The 19835-nt window shown below is 43.8% G+C and overlaps 2 protein-coding genes across 2 annotated transcripts; both read right to left on the bottom strand.

The window, feature by feature from the left end:
* Positions 1-217: 217 nt before the first annotated feature.
* On the bottom strand, positions 218-7227 carry MS4A2 (membrane spanning 4-domains A2). The gene is made up of 7 exons (XM_052653335.1): positions 7166-7227; positions 5585-5708; positions 4695-4829; positions 3011-3067; positions 1847-2002; positions 1393-1491; positions 218-316 (listed from the first exon to the last, which is right to left on the bottom strand). Exons 1-7 carry the CDS (start codon positions 7225-7227, stop codon positions 218-220), a joined length of 732 nt encoding a protein of 243 aa, XP_052509295.1.
* Positions 7228-14124: 6897 nt separating this feature from the next.
* Positions 14125-17968, bottom strand: MS4A3 (membrane spanning 4-domains A3). Its single transcript, XM_052652224.1, has 5 exons — positions 17825-17968; positions 16942-16998; positions 16154-16210; positions 15730-15888; positions 14125-14244 (listed from the first exon to the last, which is right to left on the bottom strand). The coding sequence occupies exons 1-5, from the start codon at positions 17966-17968 to the stop codon at positions 14125-14127; spliced, it is 537 nt and encodes a 178-aa protein (XP_052508184.1).
* Between the last annotated feature and the right edge of the window lie 1867 nt (positions 17969-19835).

The raw sequence follows: 19835 nt of genomic DNA, 5'->3' as shown, positions 1-19835 counted from the left end.
CAGAGACAACAAAAGTAGAATATTGCCATCTGGAGAATAAACCATAATATAAACTTGTCAAGTCATAGAAAGAATTGAAATGTTGTTACACAACATGCGAATGAATGGATTCCACAGTAATTTCAGTAATGTTGTTATGCAAATCTCTGTTGTTACACAGAGATCATGGCTTTCTAAGCTTTTTGCTGTGAATCAGAATGTTCTGGACACATGATTCTTACGAATCAGCAGGAGAAGCTGTCTCCTCTCTTTCTTCCAACTCACTGTAAATCGGTGAATATATATTTACTTCTTCATAAAGACGATCTTCTGGAATCTGATGAGTTGAGGGGAAAAAAACATTATCAATCACCAAGAATTTGCCATTAGAATACTTGTGTAAGAGGCGTATCTCATCTTTTTTTGTATCTCACAGCCTGCCATTATACTGTGATATTTTAGCCACCTGATGTGAAGAGCTGACTCGGAAAGACCGTGATGCTGAGAAAGACTGAAGGCAGGAGGAGAAGGTGATGACAAAGGATGAGATGGTTGGATGGCATCACCGACTCAATGGACACAAGTCTGAGTAAGCTCCAGGAGATGGTGAAGGACAGGGAACCCTGGCGAGCTGCAGGTGTATCTCTTATCTTATCTCTGAAGGAAAGTGATCAGAAAAGGCAGGCAGACTTGAGTGCTTCAGGCAAGTGGAAAGATGGAGGGAGTGTGTTTTACCTGGAAGATCTGAGTAAACGTATATGCATCAGGTATTTCTAACTCTCATTCGTCACAGGTATAAAAATGGGGAAGACACGTGGAAGCGCAGTTGGTAGTCATGACTCAGAGAGGAAACAAAAGACAGGCTTCAGAGCACGTGGGGAGATGAGATCCCAGAACAAGAGGGCAGGGACAAATTTCAAAAAGCCCAGATATTTAAATGATTCCAACATTCTACCTGTATATCTGTCTCTTCTGCTCAACATATGCTTAATACTTTGAAGCAGCTACATTTCCTAAAATGATGAAGATCTTACTTTCCTAAACTTCAGCCAAAGGAGTTACATGAATACTATGATGTTTGTGAATGGAAAAGTTGATCCGAAACGTGAGATTTGGTTCCCATTTCTTCACACCCTCTCCAGCATTTATTGTTTGTTGACTTTTAATGATCGCCATTCTGACTGGTGGGAGATGATACCTCATTGTGGTTTTGATTTGCATTTCTCTAATAATGAGTGAGGTTAAAATAAATTAATTCATTCAAAATATGAGATTCGGAAACCAAAATACTGAAACTTGGAGAAATGGAATATTGAAACTGGAAGCAATGTTTCAGGAAACCCAGGCCATACTTTTAAGCAACAAGGCCCAAGTTCTTTATCATTTAGGATTTACTATCAGGCCTCTGCTTACCTGATTTCCTTCAATTATTTCACCAATTCCATAAACCATGAGTGACACAGCGCTGCCAAAGCCCAGGATGGTGAGAAGCAGGATTATCGCCACAACCTCCTGTTGAGCAACAGCCAACAACAACCGAAAGGACAAGTGGAGTCACAGGGTAGGAAAGCGCATTCCCTTACAGCAGCCCCTGTTTTCATCACCCACGCCCACTCAGCACATGGCCAGTTCCTATAGAATGACACGTGTGAACACCAGGAGGTGGTTACTCAAAGCCCCTGGCACCGCCCTTGCGGGATTCAGGTCGAGGTGGGGGAAAGAGGCTGGCACGACCCTGGGCACGAGCCTCCAGCACACTGCATCACGTGATGCGGTGGCAGAAAAGGGTGGTGTTCATAGAGAGGGAAAGAAGGCGTCCCACTTAGATCAGGACCGGGATCTCAGCCTTCCCGTGAGCGATACGCACAGTGGAGAAGCAGGCCAGGGAGCAGTAGTCATTCTCATAGACCTCCTTGCAGCGGTAGACATAAGTGGAGCTCTGCTTGAGGTTACTGATGAGGATGCCAACGCCTGTCCCCGCGGCTACGCTGCTAACCGCATTTGCTCCCAGGCATCCTCGGATCTGACGGCAAAGAGGAACATTTAGACTGGGTCCCGCACCTGCCGCAGTGTTCAATCGACCTACCTGCATTTCAGGGCTGGATACATCCAATAAACTCCTCACTTACGCCAAGAGAAAACGGTGAAGTCACTCAGTCGTGTCCAACTCTTTGCAACCCCATGGACTGTAGCCCCCGGGCCCCCCTGTCCTTCACTGTCTCCCAGAGTGTGCTCAGAGTCATGTCCACTGAGTCTAACCATCTTGTCCTCTGCCGTCCCCTTCTTCTCCTGCCTTCAATCTTTCCCAGCACTAGGGTTTTGTCTAATGAGTGGGCTCTTCACATCAGGTGGCCAGAGCTTCAGCTTCAGCATCAGTCCTTCCAATGAATTATTCAGGGTTGATTTCCTTTAGGAAATGGAGAAGGAAATGGCAACCCACTCCGGTACTCTTGCCTGGAGAATCCCATGGACAGGGGAGCTTGGTGGGCTACAGTCGACGGGTCACAAAGAGTCGGACACGACTGAGCGACTTCACTTTCACTTTCCTTTAGGATGGACTGGTTTGATCTCTGAGCTGTCCAGTGGACTCTCAAGAGTCTTCCCCAACACCACAGTTCAAAAGCATCAGTTCTTCAGAGCTCAGCCTTCTTTACAATCCAACTCTAACATCTGACATGACTACTGGGAAAACCAAAGCTTTGACTAGACAAACGATACTCATAGTCTCTCATCAAATGACTCCTCAACTGGAAACGAATCATTTGTTGGATCACAGGACGATAGTGTGAGGACATAGCTGGTGTAAGGGTATTTTTTCAACAAGTGTCAAATTAATACATTCATTGTTTTTAAGTGATACAATTGGTATTTTAATGATTACATGTTTAGTGACTATATCCAAGACAAAAGTAGATTGGAAGAAAATCACATATCCACATTCACTCAGAAGAGATAACAGCACGTCTCCTTCAAGACTCTTAAAATTAAATTTTTCTTACCTTCTCAAGGATAAAGACAGAATGCAACTCACCAGATATACTGAAGGTTTCTTTTCAGACATGATTGACAAAATTCCAGAAATAACAAACTGTTCCAAAGGAAGGAGGGGAAAAAAGCTCAGTGAACATTAAGATATTAGGAATCATTTACCTTAATTTACCTGCCAGCTCTAAAAGTGTGTGTAGAAACACATGCGAACACAGGATAAATTAGTCTTATGTCAGCGGTTCTTCTCTGTGTTTCTTCCATCTTCACCTTCCACATAGAAGGTGAAGTTGTGGGCATTCTATAAGGTGTCCTTTAATCCATTTTATTTTTTAGTTTTCTTATTTTATTTTTCTAATTTCCTATAGAAAGCTTCTCAAAATTAAATGTCCATGTGAATTATCTTGTTAAAATGCAAACTGTAAGTCCTAGACGTGGTCTGAGATTCTCCGTTTGTGCCAGGCTGCCAGGTAATGCTGACTCTGAGAGTGCATGGGTCCCCACGATGTGCTGTGAAGCCCAGCAGCCCCTGGAGCATGACTCTGCTATAACATGACTCGCATTTTATTTGATCGTTTGCTCGTATGAGCATCTTGTGTGTTACAGTGTCAGTTCCTCTGGGCAAGAAACATGTGTCTGTCTCCGGAGTCTGCCATCTATCTTGTCGACATATAGCCGTTATGAAAATACACATGGTGAAGGATTTAGTGAAATTATCAACCAGGAGCACATATTCAAAACATTTCATAGATTCAGATTGTATGGTGAGTTGAGAGACATCTAATAAACTAAATGATCGGAATGAAAAGACAGTAAGGAAGTTTCAAATTAAGTAGAGCAAAAGTTTAGGGAGAGTTTTGAACAAGTGACCTGAGACCTGCGTATTTAGCAGAGGGCCAAGCCAGTGCAGTATTTTTAGGGTTAAAATACATCCTCGTGAATGAAAATGTTGACGCAGAAAGCAACAGGGATTAATCAGAAACAAGCATGCTGAGTGCGAGAAGCTAGGTGTTAGAGAGAAGATGGCGTTATCATTCATTTACATAAAACTCCAGAAAATGCAAACTAATCTGTAGTGACAGAAAGCAAGTGGCTGCCTGAGGATGGTAGGACAGGGCGTGAGGGACGGGTCGCCAAGGGGAACAGGGAATTTTGGGCCGTGATGAGTATCTTCATTATATTGACGTGGAAAGGTTCTCATGTGTCGTCAAAGTTTATCACATTATCCACCTTAAATAGGTGCTGTTTATTATACATCAGTTATATTTCAATAAAAACTATATATTTTTATGAGCTCATTCAGCCATCTAGTTTCCAACTAGTACAATGACTGAAAGAGATTCAGTGAGAAAGTACCTAACAGAGTTTCTAGGGCTCAGTCGAAGCTCACCAAATGTCAGCCTTTCAACAATCTCTCCCCACTACCTTTGCTAAGATAGCTCTACTAGTGAATGGTGTTACGCAAATTTTTCTCAAGTTGGATTCTGAAAGTTCAGGTTCGATCCTTACTAGTTAAATGCCCCTTGAGCAATACATGTATTAGCTAATTTAGCCCAAAGTGCTTTGTAAACTGTAAATATGCCTCTACACCTCTCTATAGAACCATATACACACTAGAATGCACTCATATATTCTCAACACTTGTTAGAATAAACAATTGTTAGATCTGATCCGGGTAAAAGAAGAGCCACAGGCAGTATTATTTCAGACAACTGTAGGCGTATACTCACAAATAGGGCTCCCCAGAATGGGTAGCCCGCTTTAAATGATGAAAAAAAGTTTTCAGTAAACTCTGAATCATTGATCTCGGAGCTCACAATTATTCCGAAATAAAGGTATATCAAACCAATCAGAATTTGTGTTACCTGTGGAAAAATGCATAGGTTTTGTGAAATCAGAAGGTATTTTTCTAAGATTACATCAATTTCCTTATAATTGAGGCCAAATGTGAGAAATTGCTTTGGTGTCTTGGGCCGTCCTCAAAAGGATCCAAATGCAGTACTTTCCAGTATCATCTGGCCACTCTAAGAATTTACACTTGGCACGACCTCGTCATGCAAGCACAGCCATCTCCTGTGCCTTTATTCACATACTCAGGGTGGGCAGCAATCATGGCTCTTTCTGTCTATGAGAAGACAAAGATTGTAAATCATTCACAGAATGATATTGGCCCATTGGCAACTGGCCAGAGCTGGCAGACCCTGTCTGCTGGTCTGGCCCTAGTCTTCACGAGGAAATGCTTCTTTCTACCCAACAGGGTGCCTGGAGGTGGTGGATCAGTTGCTAAGTCGTGTCCGACCCTGGTAACCCCATGGACTTCAGTCCACCAGGATCTTCTGGTGAGATTTCCCAGGTAAGAATACTGGAGCGGGCTGCCATTTTCCTCTCCAGGGAGTCTTCCCATCCAGGGACTGAATCCGGGCCTCCTGCACTGCAGGCAGATTCTTTGCCAACTGAGCCACTGTCGGGACTCTGCCTAACAGTGTGCGGTGAGTGTCAATAATTTTCTACTAGGTTTTTCCCCCCATGAGTCTGAGTAGGGAAGCTATGTTGATGCCACCAGATACTCTTTCTTAGAGCCAGTCTTTAGTCTAGTTGAGGTTGGAGGAGGCTCACTCACCCCCAGGAATTCCAGCTCTCTCTTCAAAACAGTCAGCCACGTTTGGCGTGGTGCGGTTGGGGCAGGCTTTTCCATTAAGACACTTTCCTGGAGAGACACTTCTGCAAGTTCAATTTCAGATGCACTGTGGAGTTCACACAGAAATGCCGCTGTGAGAAAACCCTCAGTCTCCACGCAAAGATTGCAACTGACAGAAAGGAGAGTTTTGCTTATTTTTCAAAATAATTGTGTAATTAAAATCTTCACCGTCAAAGTACAGGAAACTCGGAGGCTCAGAGGGTCCAACTTAGTGGCCAGGATCACTATCTGATCATGGTTAGATGGAACAAAAACCAGACCAAGCCTTCTTATTCTTGTGCTTCTGTGTACTTACTCACTCAGGCATGTCCGATTCTTTGCAACCCCAAGGACTGCAATGTAGCCCAGCAGGCTCCTCTGTCCATGGAATTCTCTAGGCAAGAATATTGGAGTGGGTAGTCATTCCCCTCTCCAGGTGACCTTCCCGACCCAGAGATCAAACCCAGGTCTCCTGACCGCAAGTGGATATTCTACCATCTGAGCCAGCAGGGAAGCAGGTAAGCCCCTTCTTATTCTTAATCCAGAGTTGTTAACAGGTTCTTTCTCATTAATCCATGCTGGTGAGTAAAAGTAAAAACTATCAAACATGTTTACCTGCACATCTCTCAGTCTTTTTAACATAGAAATGGATCTGAAAAGACGTTGTCAGTGACACAGTCAACTTCATGGGCATAAAGGAGTGACTTTGAAAGCTCTGTTGGTCTCCGTTCCTATTTTCATCCTTAGAGGAGGCTCACTGGCAACACTATGTCTTCCCAGGCATTGGAGTATACTCAGCATTTTACAATAGCTTTCAGTCTGTAACTGATTTCTGAAGCTCTGTCTTCAGTTTCTCCTCAAACCTTTAAAAGGAAGTTTTAATGTGTGTTGGGCTTCCCTGGTGGCTCAGACGGGAAAGAATCCACCTGCGATGCAGGAAACCTGGGTTTGATCCTTGGGTCAGGAAGATCTCCTGGAGGAGGGCATGGCAACCCACTGCAGTGTTCTTGCCTGGAGAATTCCATGGACAGAGGAGCCTGGCGGGCTGCAGTCCATGGGGTTGCAAAGAGTCGGACAGACTGCGCGACTAACACATATCCTTTATGTGCTGATCTTCGGTATCCAGAGGGAGACTAAACTATTCACACCTCCACCAGATTTCACCCTGCGAACATTTCCCTCTAAACAGGGGGGCAGGATCCACAGCTTGAGAGTCACAGACAGTCACACGTCAGACACAGGGGCAAGGGGGTACGAAGCCCCTACTTCAAGCCTAGAATATAAGCCTCTTTTGTTAGAAAACTTCAGCTGTTCCCAACTTACAGGCTAAATAAAAACCTTCTTCTCCCATTGACCAGAGAGAACTACTGGGAAAGTATAGCAAATAACTGCTTTATACTCGGTATTTTCAATAAGCCCAGTGGACCCACGCCCAAGTTCATGACCTGGCGTCACCCCAGCACTGTGACTGTCTCCAGTTCGTTAAGTGACAGGGAGTAGAAACAACTAACACCTCGCGCCTACCTGGCGGGCTCCCGTGGAGTGGGGAGAGCGAGCTCTGTCCTGCTCCTGCCTTCTGCCTCCATTGTCTCGCTAGCAGAGCTCTCCAGGGATGAAGGGCAATGTCACCACGAGCCCTGGTGGGCTCCCTCTCAGAGTCTCCGGACGGTCAGTGAAGAGGGGTGACTCATGACGTGGATAACTATCTTCACACTTTAAGACATTGGTCAGAGAGATAAGTTTCCTGGCTGATTACGATCAACAGGGCTTTTCTTGTTATCATAAAGAACAAAATTGAATGGGCTACTGAATTGGGATGAGTGTGAATTGGGGAGACTTGAGACTCTTGGAGGATAATTCTTTCTGAAATCAGCAGGATTTACAAAACCCCAAAATGAGAGGGTTTAGTTGGAATTGCGAAGGTGGGAAAGAACTGCAGGGCAAAAAGAGACTGCGCTTCTCTCCTGGTGTTTCCTCTGTTTGTGACCCAGGTCAGCCATCCCGATGTCAGAAGTCCTCCAGTTGTCTTCAGAGGACGGGGCTGCACAGGTCGTCCAAGGCTGAAGCACTGTTTGCAAACAGGAGTGTTTCTGATATCTTTCTCTAGGCTCTTCCATGTTGCTGCAAGCGGCCTTCTTTCGCTCTTTTTATGGCCGAGTAACATTCCATCGTATATGTGTACCACAGCTCCTTTATCAAGTCATCTGTCGGTGGGTGTTTAGGCTGCTTCCACGTTCTGGATATTGTAAATAGTGCTGAAATGAACATTAGGGTGCATGTATCTTGTCAAATTATGATTTTCTCCAGATATATGCCCAGGAGTGGGATTGTTGGATCAGAAGGTGGCTCTATTTTTAGTTTAAATAGAGCCTCGGGATTTTTCATTCTCTCACGTCTCCCTTAGAGAAGCTACACCATATTTGCTAGAAAAGACCTCAAAGAAATGTCTCCTTATGGTACTTTCTGGAAGCAGTCTATAATACGTCATTATGTTTGCAGAGAATAATCAGAAACTAAACTTGAGGTTTAGAGAGGAAAGAGATTGAGGATGGTCTTTGGTGTTCGGACGCAAGCCTATTTTGTGAGAATTTTCAACAGAAACTTGCAAAATGCAAATCAGTAACTGAGATGCATCTCGTGAGTTTCAGTGAGTTTCACGCCCCCGGCTTTCGCCAGCTCCTTCCCGGGCTGAGATGCTTATCATCTTCTGTGTCCTCACTTTGGGTCTTTGTATAAACACACTCCTCGATCTTTCGCAACAGTAGACACTGAAACATATACCAAAGTGCCTTTTTTTTTTGGTGTGGGCAAACTTATCAAGATGAGTTTTGACCATGCCTCTGCCTGAAGCAGGAGATAACAGTGCCAACATTCCTCCCACGGCAGGCGTTTCCTCCTCCTGGAGCACATCTGCCCACACTGTTCCCCCACTCATCATCCGGCTTCCTCTTTGACAAGCAACGTTTCTTCTCTTTGATATACACTGGGTTTATTTCCCCAAACTCCAAAGAAATTTGCATTCAGATCCCATCTGGCCAATTGTTTCCTCAAACTGAATGTTCAGGTCACTTAAATGTGCACGCGTTTACATGTTGCGAATTGAAAATTGCCATCTCTTCAGGGTATTTTCTGAAACTCCCAAAGGAATCCCAGTCTTTCTCTCTCTCTGACACACACACACACACACACACACACACACACACACACACGGTCTAGAGCAAACAAGCATGGAGGTCAGAGAGCAAATTTCTTCCTCTTTTCAAGGTTATAGCAGTTATCCACGCCAATTCAACGAGAGAAAAAAGTGTGAGGATAGATGCTGAGCTTTTTTATAATTTTATTTATTTTTGGCTCTGCTGGGTCTCTGATGCTTAGGGGCTCCTCTGCAGCTGCGGTGCGCACAGACCCCTCTGCAGCTGTGGTGCGCACGGACCCCTCTGCAGCTGCGGTGCGTGGGTCGGTCACTGCAGTGGCGTCTCTTGTTGCAGAGCACGGCACTTGTGCTTCTGTAGTTGTGGTCTGTGGGCTGTTTGTGGCTCACAGGCTCTAGAGCACAGCCTCAGTAGTTGTGAAACATGGGCTTAGTTGCTCTGTGGCACGTGGGATCATCCCGGACCAGGGATCAAACAGTGTCTCCTACACTGGCAGGTGGATTCCTTACCATTGAGCTGCCAGGCAGGCCCTATACTGATCTTTAAAAAAGAAATGAAATTGCTTTCACTTGTAGATGTAAATAAGAGCAAGATGTAAAGATGAACAAGATAAAGGAAAACATTATATAGTTAAAAGGAAGACCTGATTAAAGAGAAGAGACCTGATTAAAAAAAGACCTAATTAAAAAGAAGATCTTATTAAAATAAGACCTGAAGAGCAAAATATAAATGATACCATTTAATATATTAATATTAATACTATTTCAATTCCCACAAATTGGTCTATGATTTTTAAATCAAAGCTGCAAAATATTTCAGAGCTTTATATAGGAAAAGCAGAATTAATGAAAAATGACAATACGAATGTTACTTCAAATACCTTTCCTTCCCCTGAAGTCTATTCACCAATGGTTTGGTTCACTGTATCAGACTCCTGAGCAGCCTTCTTCTCTTTACTCCTTCCAAGCCACTCTGCCTTGCAACTGCAATGACAGTCCTAGATTCCAAGTACATGGCCTGACCTGTTCATTGTTGTGTGGGTAGATATTTAATAGCTGGCTTTCTAGGGCTGGAGGGTGGAACTTGGCCCTGGACAGTAAGGAATCCACCTGCAGGGTCTTCAGTCCCTGGGTCGGGAAGATCCCCTGGAGGAGGGCGTGGCAACCTTCTCCAGTGTTCTTGGCTGGAGAATGCCATGGACAGAGGAGCCTGGCGGGCCTCAGTCCACTGGATCGCAAACAGGCAGACATGACTGAACGCCTAAGCACGCACATGGTATAAACAGTTTCACCATCGCCTGCTTCAAGCTAACAAACTTATGTTCAGTCATCCTCACTGAAAATTAAAGTCACCACTCTCAAGGCAATCTAAGCCAGTCCAACAGCACCGTCTGTTTCTTTCAGGCAAGGCTTTCCTGGGGCCCGGGGCCGCAGAGGGGAGTGAGAACGGAGGTCCCTGCCTGCTCACACCCTGAGGAAGGGGCACGCTCATTCCTTACACGGGTTGGAGGCAGCCTGGAGAGATGCTTAGGGGGTTGGCCCTCCCTTAGACGGTGCTGTGTGCAAGGGCACGCACACTACCTTGCTTGCTGTTCTGTCTCGTCTCCTGCGAGGCATGCACGTCCCTCTCCAAACTGAGGTCTCGCCATCTGCCCCTCACGCATCAAAGTCAGACACACTAAAGCCTCTGGTGTGCTCCCTGAATATCCCCAGTTCTCTCCTGCTTAGAGGCTTTTGCATATGTCCAGCTTCTTCCTTTTTCCCTTCATCATGCTAACTCGCAATCATCTTTAGGATCTCAGTTTAGGGGACTTCCCTGGAGGCCCAGTGGCCAACACTCCACACTCCCAATGCAGGGGACCTGGGAACTAGATCCTGTGAGCCAAGACTTCCTATGCCGCAACTAAAGATCTCATGTGCTGTAACGAATACCCAGTGCAACCAAATAAATACACAAATAAAATTGCTAATGTTTTTGAAAAAAAAATCTCAGTTTAGGAGAAAAGTCTTCTCCCCAAAATTGCTATTTTCATCTCTTTAACCTGGTTTAGAAACTCTTTCTATGAGCTTCCAAAGATTCCTACACTCTTCCGATCACAGCCCTTATTGCTCCACGTTATAACGGTATGTTCCTGTGGGCCTGAATCTCCCACAAAGAGCAACCAGAGAACAGAGACTGGCTCACTGGCTACTGCATGCAGAGCGCATGGCACGTCGTAGGCACTTTCTGAATAGCTGTTCAATGGATTGAAAAAGAAACATTATATTTAATGCGCATGTATGCATTTCTTCATAAATTACATATATTTTACATATATGTATTATCTGGAGAGGCGAGAATTGTTAGTAGAGAAAACTACAGAAAAATCTTTGCACGTATGGCAAACAGGGAGCTAAGAGAACCTTATAGGTGTGAATTTGTGGACACCGTGGCTGGCTCAAGAGAGGGAAATAAATTCATAAAACAGAAATATAAGTCCATCAGCGGTAGATATACAAATCAGGAGCCAGAGATATCAAAAAGAACAGCAAATTGCTACCTGAGAAGATGGTCGTGGATGTCACTGGAGGGGATGGGAGGAGCCACATGGAAGTGTGAGGGTTTCTGCCGTCTTTAATGCACACCTATCTGACCACCATCTCACCTCAGCCTTACCAGCACAAAAAGACCAGCAGCAGCAGCAGCAGCATTATCAGACAGCTGTGATTCTGTTTTCACATCTGCTTTATTTTTACTTACTCTGCATAACAATGAACAAGATAGTTGGTGCTGTAATACCTATTTTACAGATGAGAAAAAAATAGATTAAGTTCACACAGACAGTATCAGAATTTGCTCTCAGGTTTGTAAGATTCTAAAGCTTTAACTCTTTCTTCTCTGCATTACAGATTCTCACTGTCCTTTGAAGGACAAATATTGATTTTGCTCTCAAAGACCCCCCATCTAAGGCATCATTTTTGTATCTGGACATGTGTGAATTTCAGCAGTTCACTGAAAAAAAGACTTCAAGACTTGACCCTCCTACCTCAAATATAGTAAAAATTTATCTTAATGTTATTTTGGTTATTTTTTGGACAGTTTTTGCAATGTTGGTGTCAACTAAAGTCAAGAAGCATTTTTCTGTAATGGGAAATGTCTCACTTATTTTTCCTTCTCACTGGGGTTGGAAGTTGGAGTTTAGAAAGAATACATGAAATAAGAAGTATTCTCTCTGCCTTTTTTAAACTTTAGAAGACAATGAAGCAGGCAGGTAAGAAGAAAGATAACTGATTTCTGGGAACAATTTTAGCGTGGTGATCATAGCAGGTACAAAAGAAAGGGTGCCTAAAGAAGCACACTTGTCCTTCTATTCCCAGGACTTATGAGGGCGTGTACAGTCAGGACAGAAAGGATTGAGCCCAGGCTTCTCTCGATGGGCACCACGACGGCAGAGACGTGGTTCACAGGCTCGTGCTCTCTGGAGTTCCTGGGTGGAGCACTGGCTCACTGGAGATTCAAGACCGAATTTCCTTGCTTTCATTTGGAGGCATTCTTGATTCCCCAGGATTAGAAAGGGAGGAAACTGCCTGGAAAATAAAACAACATCAAACTCCAGGAACAGGATCAACACGGCCCTCTCCTTCCAATTATCATCATGATCAACGCCAACAATAGTCATTCACTGATTATCACTGCACTCAAATATTGTATACAGAGTCCTTATAGCAAGCATTAGAAATGAACAAATACAGTATATGTCTGACTGAGTCCTTTTGTTGTTCACCTGAAACTATCACAATATTGTTAACTGGCTATATGCCAACACAAAATAAAAAGTGTAAAGAAAAAAAAATGGACAAGGACATTTTCAGTTTAAAATTAAGATAGCCCAAATCCAGAAAGAATTTGTGGGTTTTCCTGGAAGTAGAACTAGAAAGTGACAAGTTTAAAAAATAATAGTTTAATTCTATCCATGTGAAAAATGTATGCTCCTATTTAGAAATGATATGACCAATAAGGAATTAATATCCAACATATATAAATAGCTCATACAACTCAACATCAAAAGAAAAGAAAATTAAGAAATGGGCAGAAGAACTGTGTAGACATTTTTCCAAACAGGAAAAACAAATGACCAACAGGTGCATGGAAAGATACTCAACATCACTAATCCTCAGGGACATGCGAATCCTAACCACAACTAGATACCACCTCATGCCTGTCAGAATGACTGTTATCAAAAAGTCTCCAAGTAAGACATGTGGGTGAGGATGTGGAGAAAGGGGAACCCTCCTACAGCCTCCGCTGTCGATGGGAAGGTAAACTGGTACAGCCACCGCGGAAACCAGTATGGAGGTTTCTCAAAGAAATAAAAACAGACCCACCATGACTGAGCAGTTCTGCTCCTGCGTATACAGCCCCCAAAACCCCAAATGCTAACTCAAAGAGATACACGCACTTTAACGTCCATAGTAGCATCATTTCCAATCGCCAAGAAATGGAAGCAACACACGTGTCCATCAACAGATGAACGGAGAAAGAACACAGAGCTACATCCCTAGAGACACACGCACATCCATAGACATTCACATACAGTATAGACACATTCACCGGAATACCAGCAAACCATAAAAAGGAACAAAAGGGTGCCATTTTGCAGCAGCATGGATGGATTGGGAAGACATTATGCTAAGTGAGAGAAGTCAGACAGAGGCGGATAAATACTGCATGATATCATTCATGTGGACTCTAGAAAATACAACAAACAAATGAAAATAATAAAAAAAGAAGCAGACTCACAGATGTAGAGAACAAACTGGTGGTTATCAGTGGGGAGGGAGGGGCAGGTTATATAGAGGGGAGGGAGGGGAGGGAGGGGAGGGCAGGTTATATAGAGGGGAGGGAGGGGAGGGCAGGTTATATAGAGGGGAGGGAGGGGAGGGCAGGTTATATAGAGGGGAGGGAGGGGAGGGAGGGGAGGGAAGGTTATATAGAGGGGAGGGAGTGGGAGGTACCAACTATTGGGTATAATACAGGCTCAAAGATGAATTACACAGCTCAGGGAATATAGCCAACATTTTGCAATAATTATAAAATGAATGTCATCTTTAAACATTGTATAAAAAGTAAAAATTAATTTTTTAAAATGCTCTTCAAGATGAAATACACTGCTTCCTCTTGTATTTTTAGGTTAGAATTCTTTTCCAACCTTCATGCCAAGTCTAACATTTGTACGAGCTATAACTCCAGGAACCCCACAAATCATTATCATATGAAAGTTTCTATCCAGTTCCAAAAGTCAGGGACAATCTTAAACCCTAGAGGGAAGGTGCAGATCATGTGAATTTTAAGTCATTTAAACAAACCCACCTTTCTTAAATGGCAGCAGTTTGCTTTGAGCCACAGGGCTATGACAGAGCAGGCTATGCACAATTCCAGCAAGGTGAGGACCAGCATCAGTGATATGAGACCCTAGAGGGTATGATGCCGCAGATTAGATCCAGTAGAAACGCTCAGAGGAGACAGAAAGGCCAGCAGGAAACCAAACTATAACCCCTACCCTCCATAAAACAGGGCAGAGTGAGGCACAGTTAGATTTAATACACGGCCACACACCAACACAGTACATGAGGCACAAGGCCCATCTAAAAGCCTGTAAACCTTTTTCCTGGAAAGAGAGACACAGGTACTTCTGTATCAACCTATGTGAAACAGCTATAGCGGGGAAAGTGCTGACATTACCATTAACATCCACCAGCTGGAATAGTAGTAAACCCAGGAGATGTATAGGCAGCTTAGGAAAAGGGGCAAAAGGGATCCTTTCATCAGTTCTTTACTTGTACTTCCTAGAGGTTTAGGCATTTACAGTATGCCTACAAACTAAAGAGTAAGCTGAAGAGTGAAACACAAAATTACTGGCTCCTTCTACATCGGTGAGGCACCTAGAAGAAACAAATGTTAATCCCTCTGGAGAGAAATGCTTCCAAAATTTACACACACACACACAAAATCAAACCCATATAAATACAAACTTAGATTATTAAAAATATAAAGGAGAACATTAGGACTCAGACTTCCATGAGTAGTATCAGCAAACAGGAAGATTAAGTCAGTAAAAAACAGTTCACAAATCATGGGAAAATAAACAATTTGGAGGAAAATATTAATTTCTCAGTTGACTGTAGAAGAGGGAGAACACGTAAACACAAGCCAAAAAAATACTTTGGAAAGGCTATTAAAGATTTTCCCTTTTAAAATACCACACTCAAATAAATTCAAAAGAAAAGCCGTTCAAAGCTTCAGTGAGTCACTATTTGAAAATCCCAGACCACAGAGAAAACTATAAATCTCCCAAGTTAGTTTCATTAAGAAAACTGTGAAATCAAACTTTTTAAATGTAATCTCTCTGGGGAATGTAACAGAATCAGTAGCAGTGCGTGCTGCATGCTAATTCGCTTCAGTCCTGTCTGAATCTTTGCAACCCCATGGACTGTAGCCCACCAGGCTCCTCTGTTCATGGGATTCTCTAGGCAAGAACACTGGAGTGAGTTGCCATGCCCTCCTCCAGGGGATCTTCCCCACCCAGGGATCAAACCTGCATCTCATATCTCCTGCATTGACTGGTGGGTTCTTTACCACAGGTACCGCCTGGGAAGCCCATTAGCAGTAGCAGCAGTATGTAATAATAATCTAATACAGTATGCATTGTGTTCATTACTTATCAAATGTTAATTTACATAATCTTTGCATATAATAATTTAATCTATTACCATCCTCATTTCAGTGATGATAAAATTGAAACACAAAGAGGTTATCTTATTTGCTCCTTCAAAGCAAAGCTACTAAGTGGTAGAACCAAGATTCAAATCAAGGCAGCAGGGTGCCTGATATATTAGTCCCTCTATACTTTGGATTGCTGAAGTACTTCATAATTATACGTAATTTTATAAGACATACGTTTGAAGAGGCTTCCATGTAAATGCACAAGGCAGGTGGCTGGGAAGACTGACAGCCCTTGAGTAATGGGTCGTTAGCAAACAAATTCATTGCGAGAAAAACAATCCCCACTACTGCGACGGTGGCACTGGCAGTGTGCATTCCCAAGCTGCTCTCCAGCTGCAAAAGAAGAAGAGGTCATCGCTTCAGACAGGCAGCGCGTGCTGCGTTCCTAGGGCTCCCGTTCGTCTAGGTGAGCAGCCACGGAAAGGGCTTTACACGCCCAGCTACAGCCTAGGTCCTAGAGAAACAACAGTGAGCCAAAGCGCTCCACCCCAAGACTCAGGGTCTTGGCTGGACTCACCAACCTCTACTCTCCTATCGCTAGTGGATGAGTTGTTTCTGCTACTGTGATCACAGAGAAAGAGGGCGAATGGCCACTTACCAGTGTTTTTGTGGATTTTTTCCCGGCTAAGACAGATAAAATTCCCGAAACAAGAAACTGTTCGAAAATAGGAAGTGAAGCAGAGAAAGGAATACGCAGTCTTAATTAGCAGATAACGACCAGTAGTTGTACAAAACTTCTCAAATTCACATTCTAGAACACAAAATTACACTTGATTTTACTCATTATTTAATACAAGTACAATCTTAAATGACTTTAAATTTTGCATAAGTGTGTAAGACTCATTTTGTTTTGTATCTGGCCTTTTACAGGTTATATGGATATGCCCAGTTTGACATATAACAATACACATGTTCAATGTAATCTAATTATCTTTATGCTTGTGTTTACATTAAATATAAATAATATTCACTTATATTTAATATCATTCTCATATTCTTACCCAAGCTTCAGATAATGTGTTTCATTTATTGGACTAGGTGTTCTAAAAATCTTTTATACATCTAAATGTCTATATGGACATACAAATGTCTATTTTGACGTAATATTAGTTCCACGAGTCTAATTTTGATAAATGGAATTCTTTACGTGTTCATGGCATTCTCAAAACTCCAGTTCATTCTTTGCCTCAAAAATCTCACCATTTACCAAGCCACTCCTAAAATGTGAGGGAAAAGTTGCCGAAGTACTTTTCTAGTAGTAGCAGCTAAGAAATGATATTCAGTCAGCAGAATTTGACTACTCACAAATATAGCCCCCCATGTGGAATAACCTGTGTAAACAACCGAGAAAAAGAAGTAACTGGAGGGATGGGACAAGTTTTCTACGGAATACATGAAGCCACCCAGAGCCAGAATTACTGCTCCATTCAGGATCTGGACCGCCTGCAAAAGGAGGGAAAAAGAGAAAGCGTGAATGACCACGTGCTGGTCCACACTGGGGAGAGGTCGCTTTACTTAATTTTTTCTTTCCCATCGTGGTTTACTGCAGGATATTGAATATAGTCCCTCTGCTCTACAGTGGGACCATGTTTACCCACCCACCTACATGCATATTAACGGCATAGTTTGCGTCTGCTCACCCCGGCTCCCAGCTCACCCCTCCCCGCCCCCCACCCCTTGTCAATCACGAGTCTATCTGTATCCGCTTCTGTTTCCTAGTAGGCTCATTGGCGTCATGGTTTAGACTCCACACATAAGTGACATCATATGGTACTTGGAGAAGAGATCACTTTAATTTTCCTCAAAAAGGAGATATCAGTGCTTGAAATGGTCAAAACTCAAGCCTAGATTAACTGGGCGAGAGTCTGCCCTGGAAGGCTTTTGTCCCTGCGATGCCCACTGATTCCGACGGCAACGCTCATCGTCCCCTCTCCCGCCCCACTGAGTCCATCCTCACAGACTCCCTTCGGAAAAGCACAGAGTGAAGGAGACACGGCTGAGCACAGACTGGCCCACTAGCCTCCCCGCCTGCCTCGGGCCGCAGTTCGGTGAAGCCCGTTCTCCAGCCGCGACAGGGTGTCTCCCACCGTGAGGTTATGCCTCCGCGTTTCTCCTCTTCAGGGGCAAAATATGCCCCCGTCTTCTTAAACCACATTACCGATCCAGTGATGAGTAACTCAGAAATCCCCATGGAGACATAAACAAGGTTTCCCGCGGGATGGTCATCGCCTTCCCTCTTGCAGAAATGTACCAACGGGGCCTGACTTACCCCGAGGACTTGCAGCACCTCCGGGTGGTTCTGTGGCCGGGGGTAGGCGGAGCTGCCCCCCGCCGCCGCTTCCCCGGGGCGCCCGGGGGCCTCACCCGCGCGGGCTGCCCGCAGCTCTGCACCATCAGCTTCTAGGGAGGCCATCTGGGGTCTTGATGGCTGTCAGAGAAAAGAAACCCAAAATGTTGATGCTTTCCCTTTTATTGCTAACTAATAATGGCTTTTTGTTTCCAGCGCAACGAAAGGGTTCCACTTTGTCTAGATATCAAAACAACTCTCCACCAACGGGGCAGAGGTTTTACACCAATTACTGCCACTTGATGTTGAAGTAGTAGGCATCGTCAGACCACTATACGAGGCCTGGGTACAGCCCCTCACTCTGTAGCAGTGCAGACGGCCCCTTTCTCTCCTTTACGTGCACGCATATATTATGCGGTCCTCTTCAGTCCTGGACATCCACATTCTAGATGGAGCACCGATCTCTCATGGGCGGAGGATAACATTAGTCACATTCTAGGATAATAACACGTGTCATTTATTGAATATTCACAGCTATGTGCCAAGCACTGTCTACTTTCTGTGAATTTATTAACATACTTAATCCTGCCAACAACTTCGTGGTACAATACTATTATCCCTATTTTAAAAATGAGAAAACTGAGGCATAGACAGCTTACACAGCTTTCTCAAACTTATACAGCTTGTGAGTTCAGATTCTACTTGGGATATCTACTTTAATGTTCAACATTTTTTAAGTCATTGATTTATATAGCAATATATGGAATAAATCACAATGGATAGAGTTTAAGTACCATGGGGAAGCCAGGTGTAAATCCAGATTTGACCACTTACTAGTTGTATGACCTAGTAGTGGGAATCTCAGTTTTTACAACTCTAAAATGGACATAATTTTAATTTCATATTAACATTGCAAAGTCCAGGCTAAAAAAAATATCCATTGGGAAATAGGTCTCTACTTTAGATAGAATATTCGACTTGCTAACATGTACGCTCTGTGGCTTCCCACATGGCGCAGTGGTGGAGTCTACCTGCCAAAGCGAGAGGCTCAGGAGATGTGGGCTTGATCAGGTCAGGAAGATCCCCTGGAGTAGGAGACGACAACCCACTCCAATGTTTGCTTGAAAACTCCCATGGACAGAGGAGCCTGGCGCGTTGTATTCCCTGGGGTTGCCAAGAGTTGGACACAGCTGATCACCAACACACACAAGGCAAGTGGGTCTGCATGTGTGTGTGTCCATGAGTACATTTTCCCAAAGAAATAACTGCGTGATTGTGTCCAGCACTTTTTCACTATGGCATCAGAGTAACAGTCAAATTCTAAGGGGAGGCATCCTCATAGTTAAATGTTTAGCAACCGCACAAAAAACCCTGAAGACATTCTGAGCATCCCACTGGCTGGCAACTTTGACAGACAATAAGAAAAGTGGGCTTTCTGTGGAGAGGGAATCTGTTTTTTTAATTAACTTTCATTGGAGTAGAGTTGCTTTGCAATGCTGTTAGTTTCTGCTGTACCGCACAGAGAATCAGCTATTTGTGGACATATACCCCCTCTTTTCCGATTTCCTTCACCCCAGAGCACTGAGTTCCCTGGGCTATCACTAGGTTCTTATTAGCTATCTCTTTGCAGAACAGTTACAGAGACACAGACGCAGAGAACAAACACATGGACACCCAGGAGAGGGGATCTGTAGTATTTACCTTGGAGCTTCAGACCTTGGTTGAATTATTTTCTCTTAAGCCCATCTCATTACAAGCAGGAGACAGTCAATAAAGATCGCTTATGGTACCCTTCCCGGAAAACAGTAGCCTCTTTTAGCTCAGGCTTGATGCAAGATTTTGCCTTACACCACACTTTAAAGGAGTCAATGCCAATATTTTGCTGGTGGCCTGCAGAGCGTGCAAACCACATCTGGGTCTGTGGCCCCTCGGGTTTCACTGTGCTTTCCTGAAGGGTAACTGTTGATTAGGTCACTGGTGTCAGGAGTAACTG

The sequence above is a fragment of the Budorcas taxicolor genome, chromosome 15 (assembly GCF_023091745.1).
Source record: "Budorcas taxicolor isolate Tak-1 chromosome 15, Takin1.1, whole genome shotgun sequence".
Classification (NCBI taxonomy): domain Eukaryota; kingdom Metazoa; phylum Chordata; class Mammalia; order Artiodactyla; family Bovidae; genus Budorcas; species Budorcas taxicolor.
The sequence above is the reverse complement of the archived record's forward strand: the minus strand, read 5'-3'. Positions and strand labels throughout refer to the sequence as shown.

Coding starts and splice junctions, on each gene's coding strand:
- MS4A2 (XM_052653335.1), bottom strand. CDS start 7,227: ATGGAGGCAGAAGGCAGGAGCAGGACAGAGCTCGCTCTCCCCACTCCA. Junction 3,068..4,694: donor CATTCTGGGGAGCCCTATTT/GTGAGTATACGC, acceptor CCTTTGGAACAG/TTTGTTATTTCTGGAATTTT. Junction 317..1,392: donor AAATAATTGAAGGAAATCAG/GTAAGCAGAGGC, acceptor TCAACTCATCAG/ATTCCAGAAGATCGTCTTTA.
- MS4A3 (XM_052652224.1), bottom strand. CDS start 17,968: ATGGCCTCCCTAGAAGCTGATGGTGCAGAGCTGCGGGCAGCCCGCGCG. Junction 16,999..17,824: donor AGGTGCTGCAAGTCCTCGGG/GTAAGTCAGGCC, acceptor CTCCTTTTGCAG/GCGGTCCAGATCCTGAATGG. Junction 14,245..15,729: donor ACATGGAAGCCTCTTCAAAC/GTATGTCTTATA, acceptor CATACCCTCTAG/GGTCTCATATCACTGATGCT.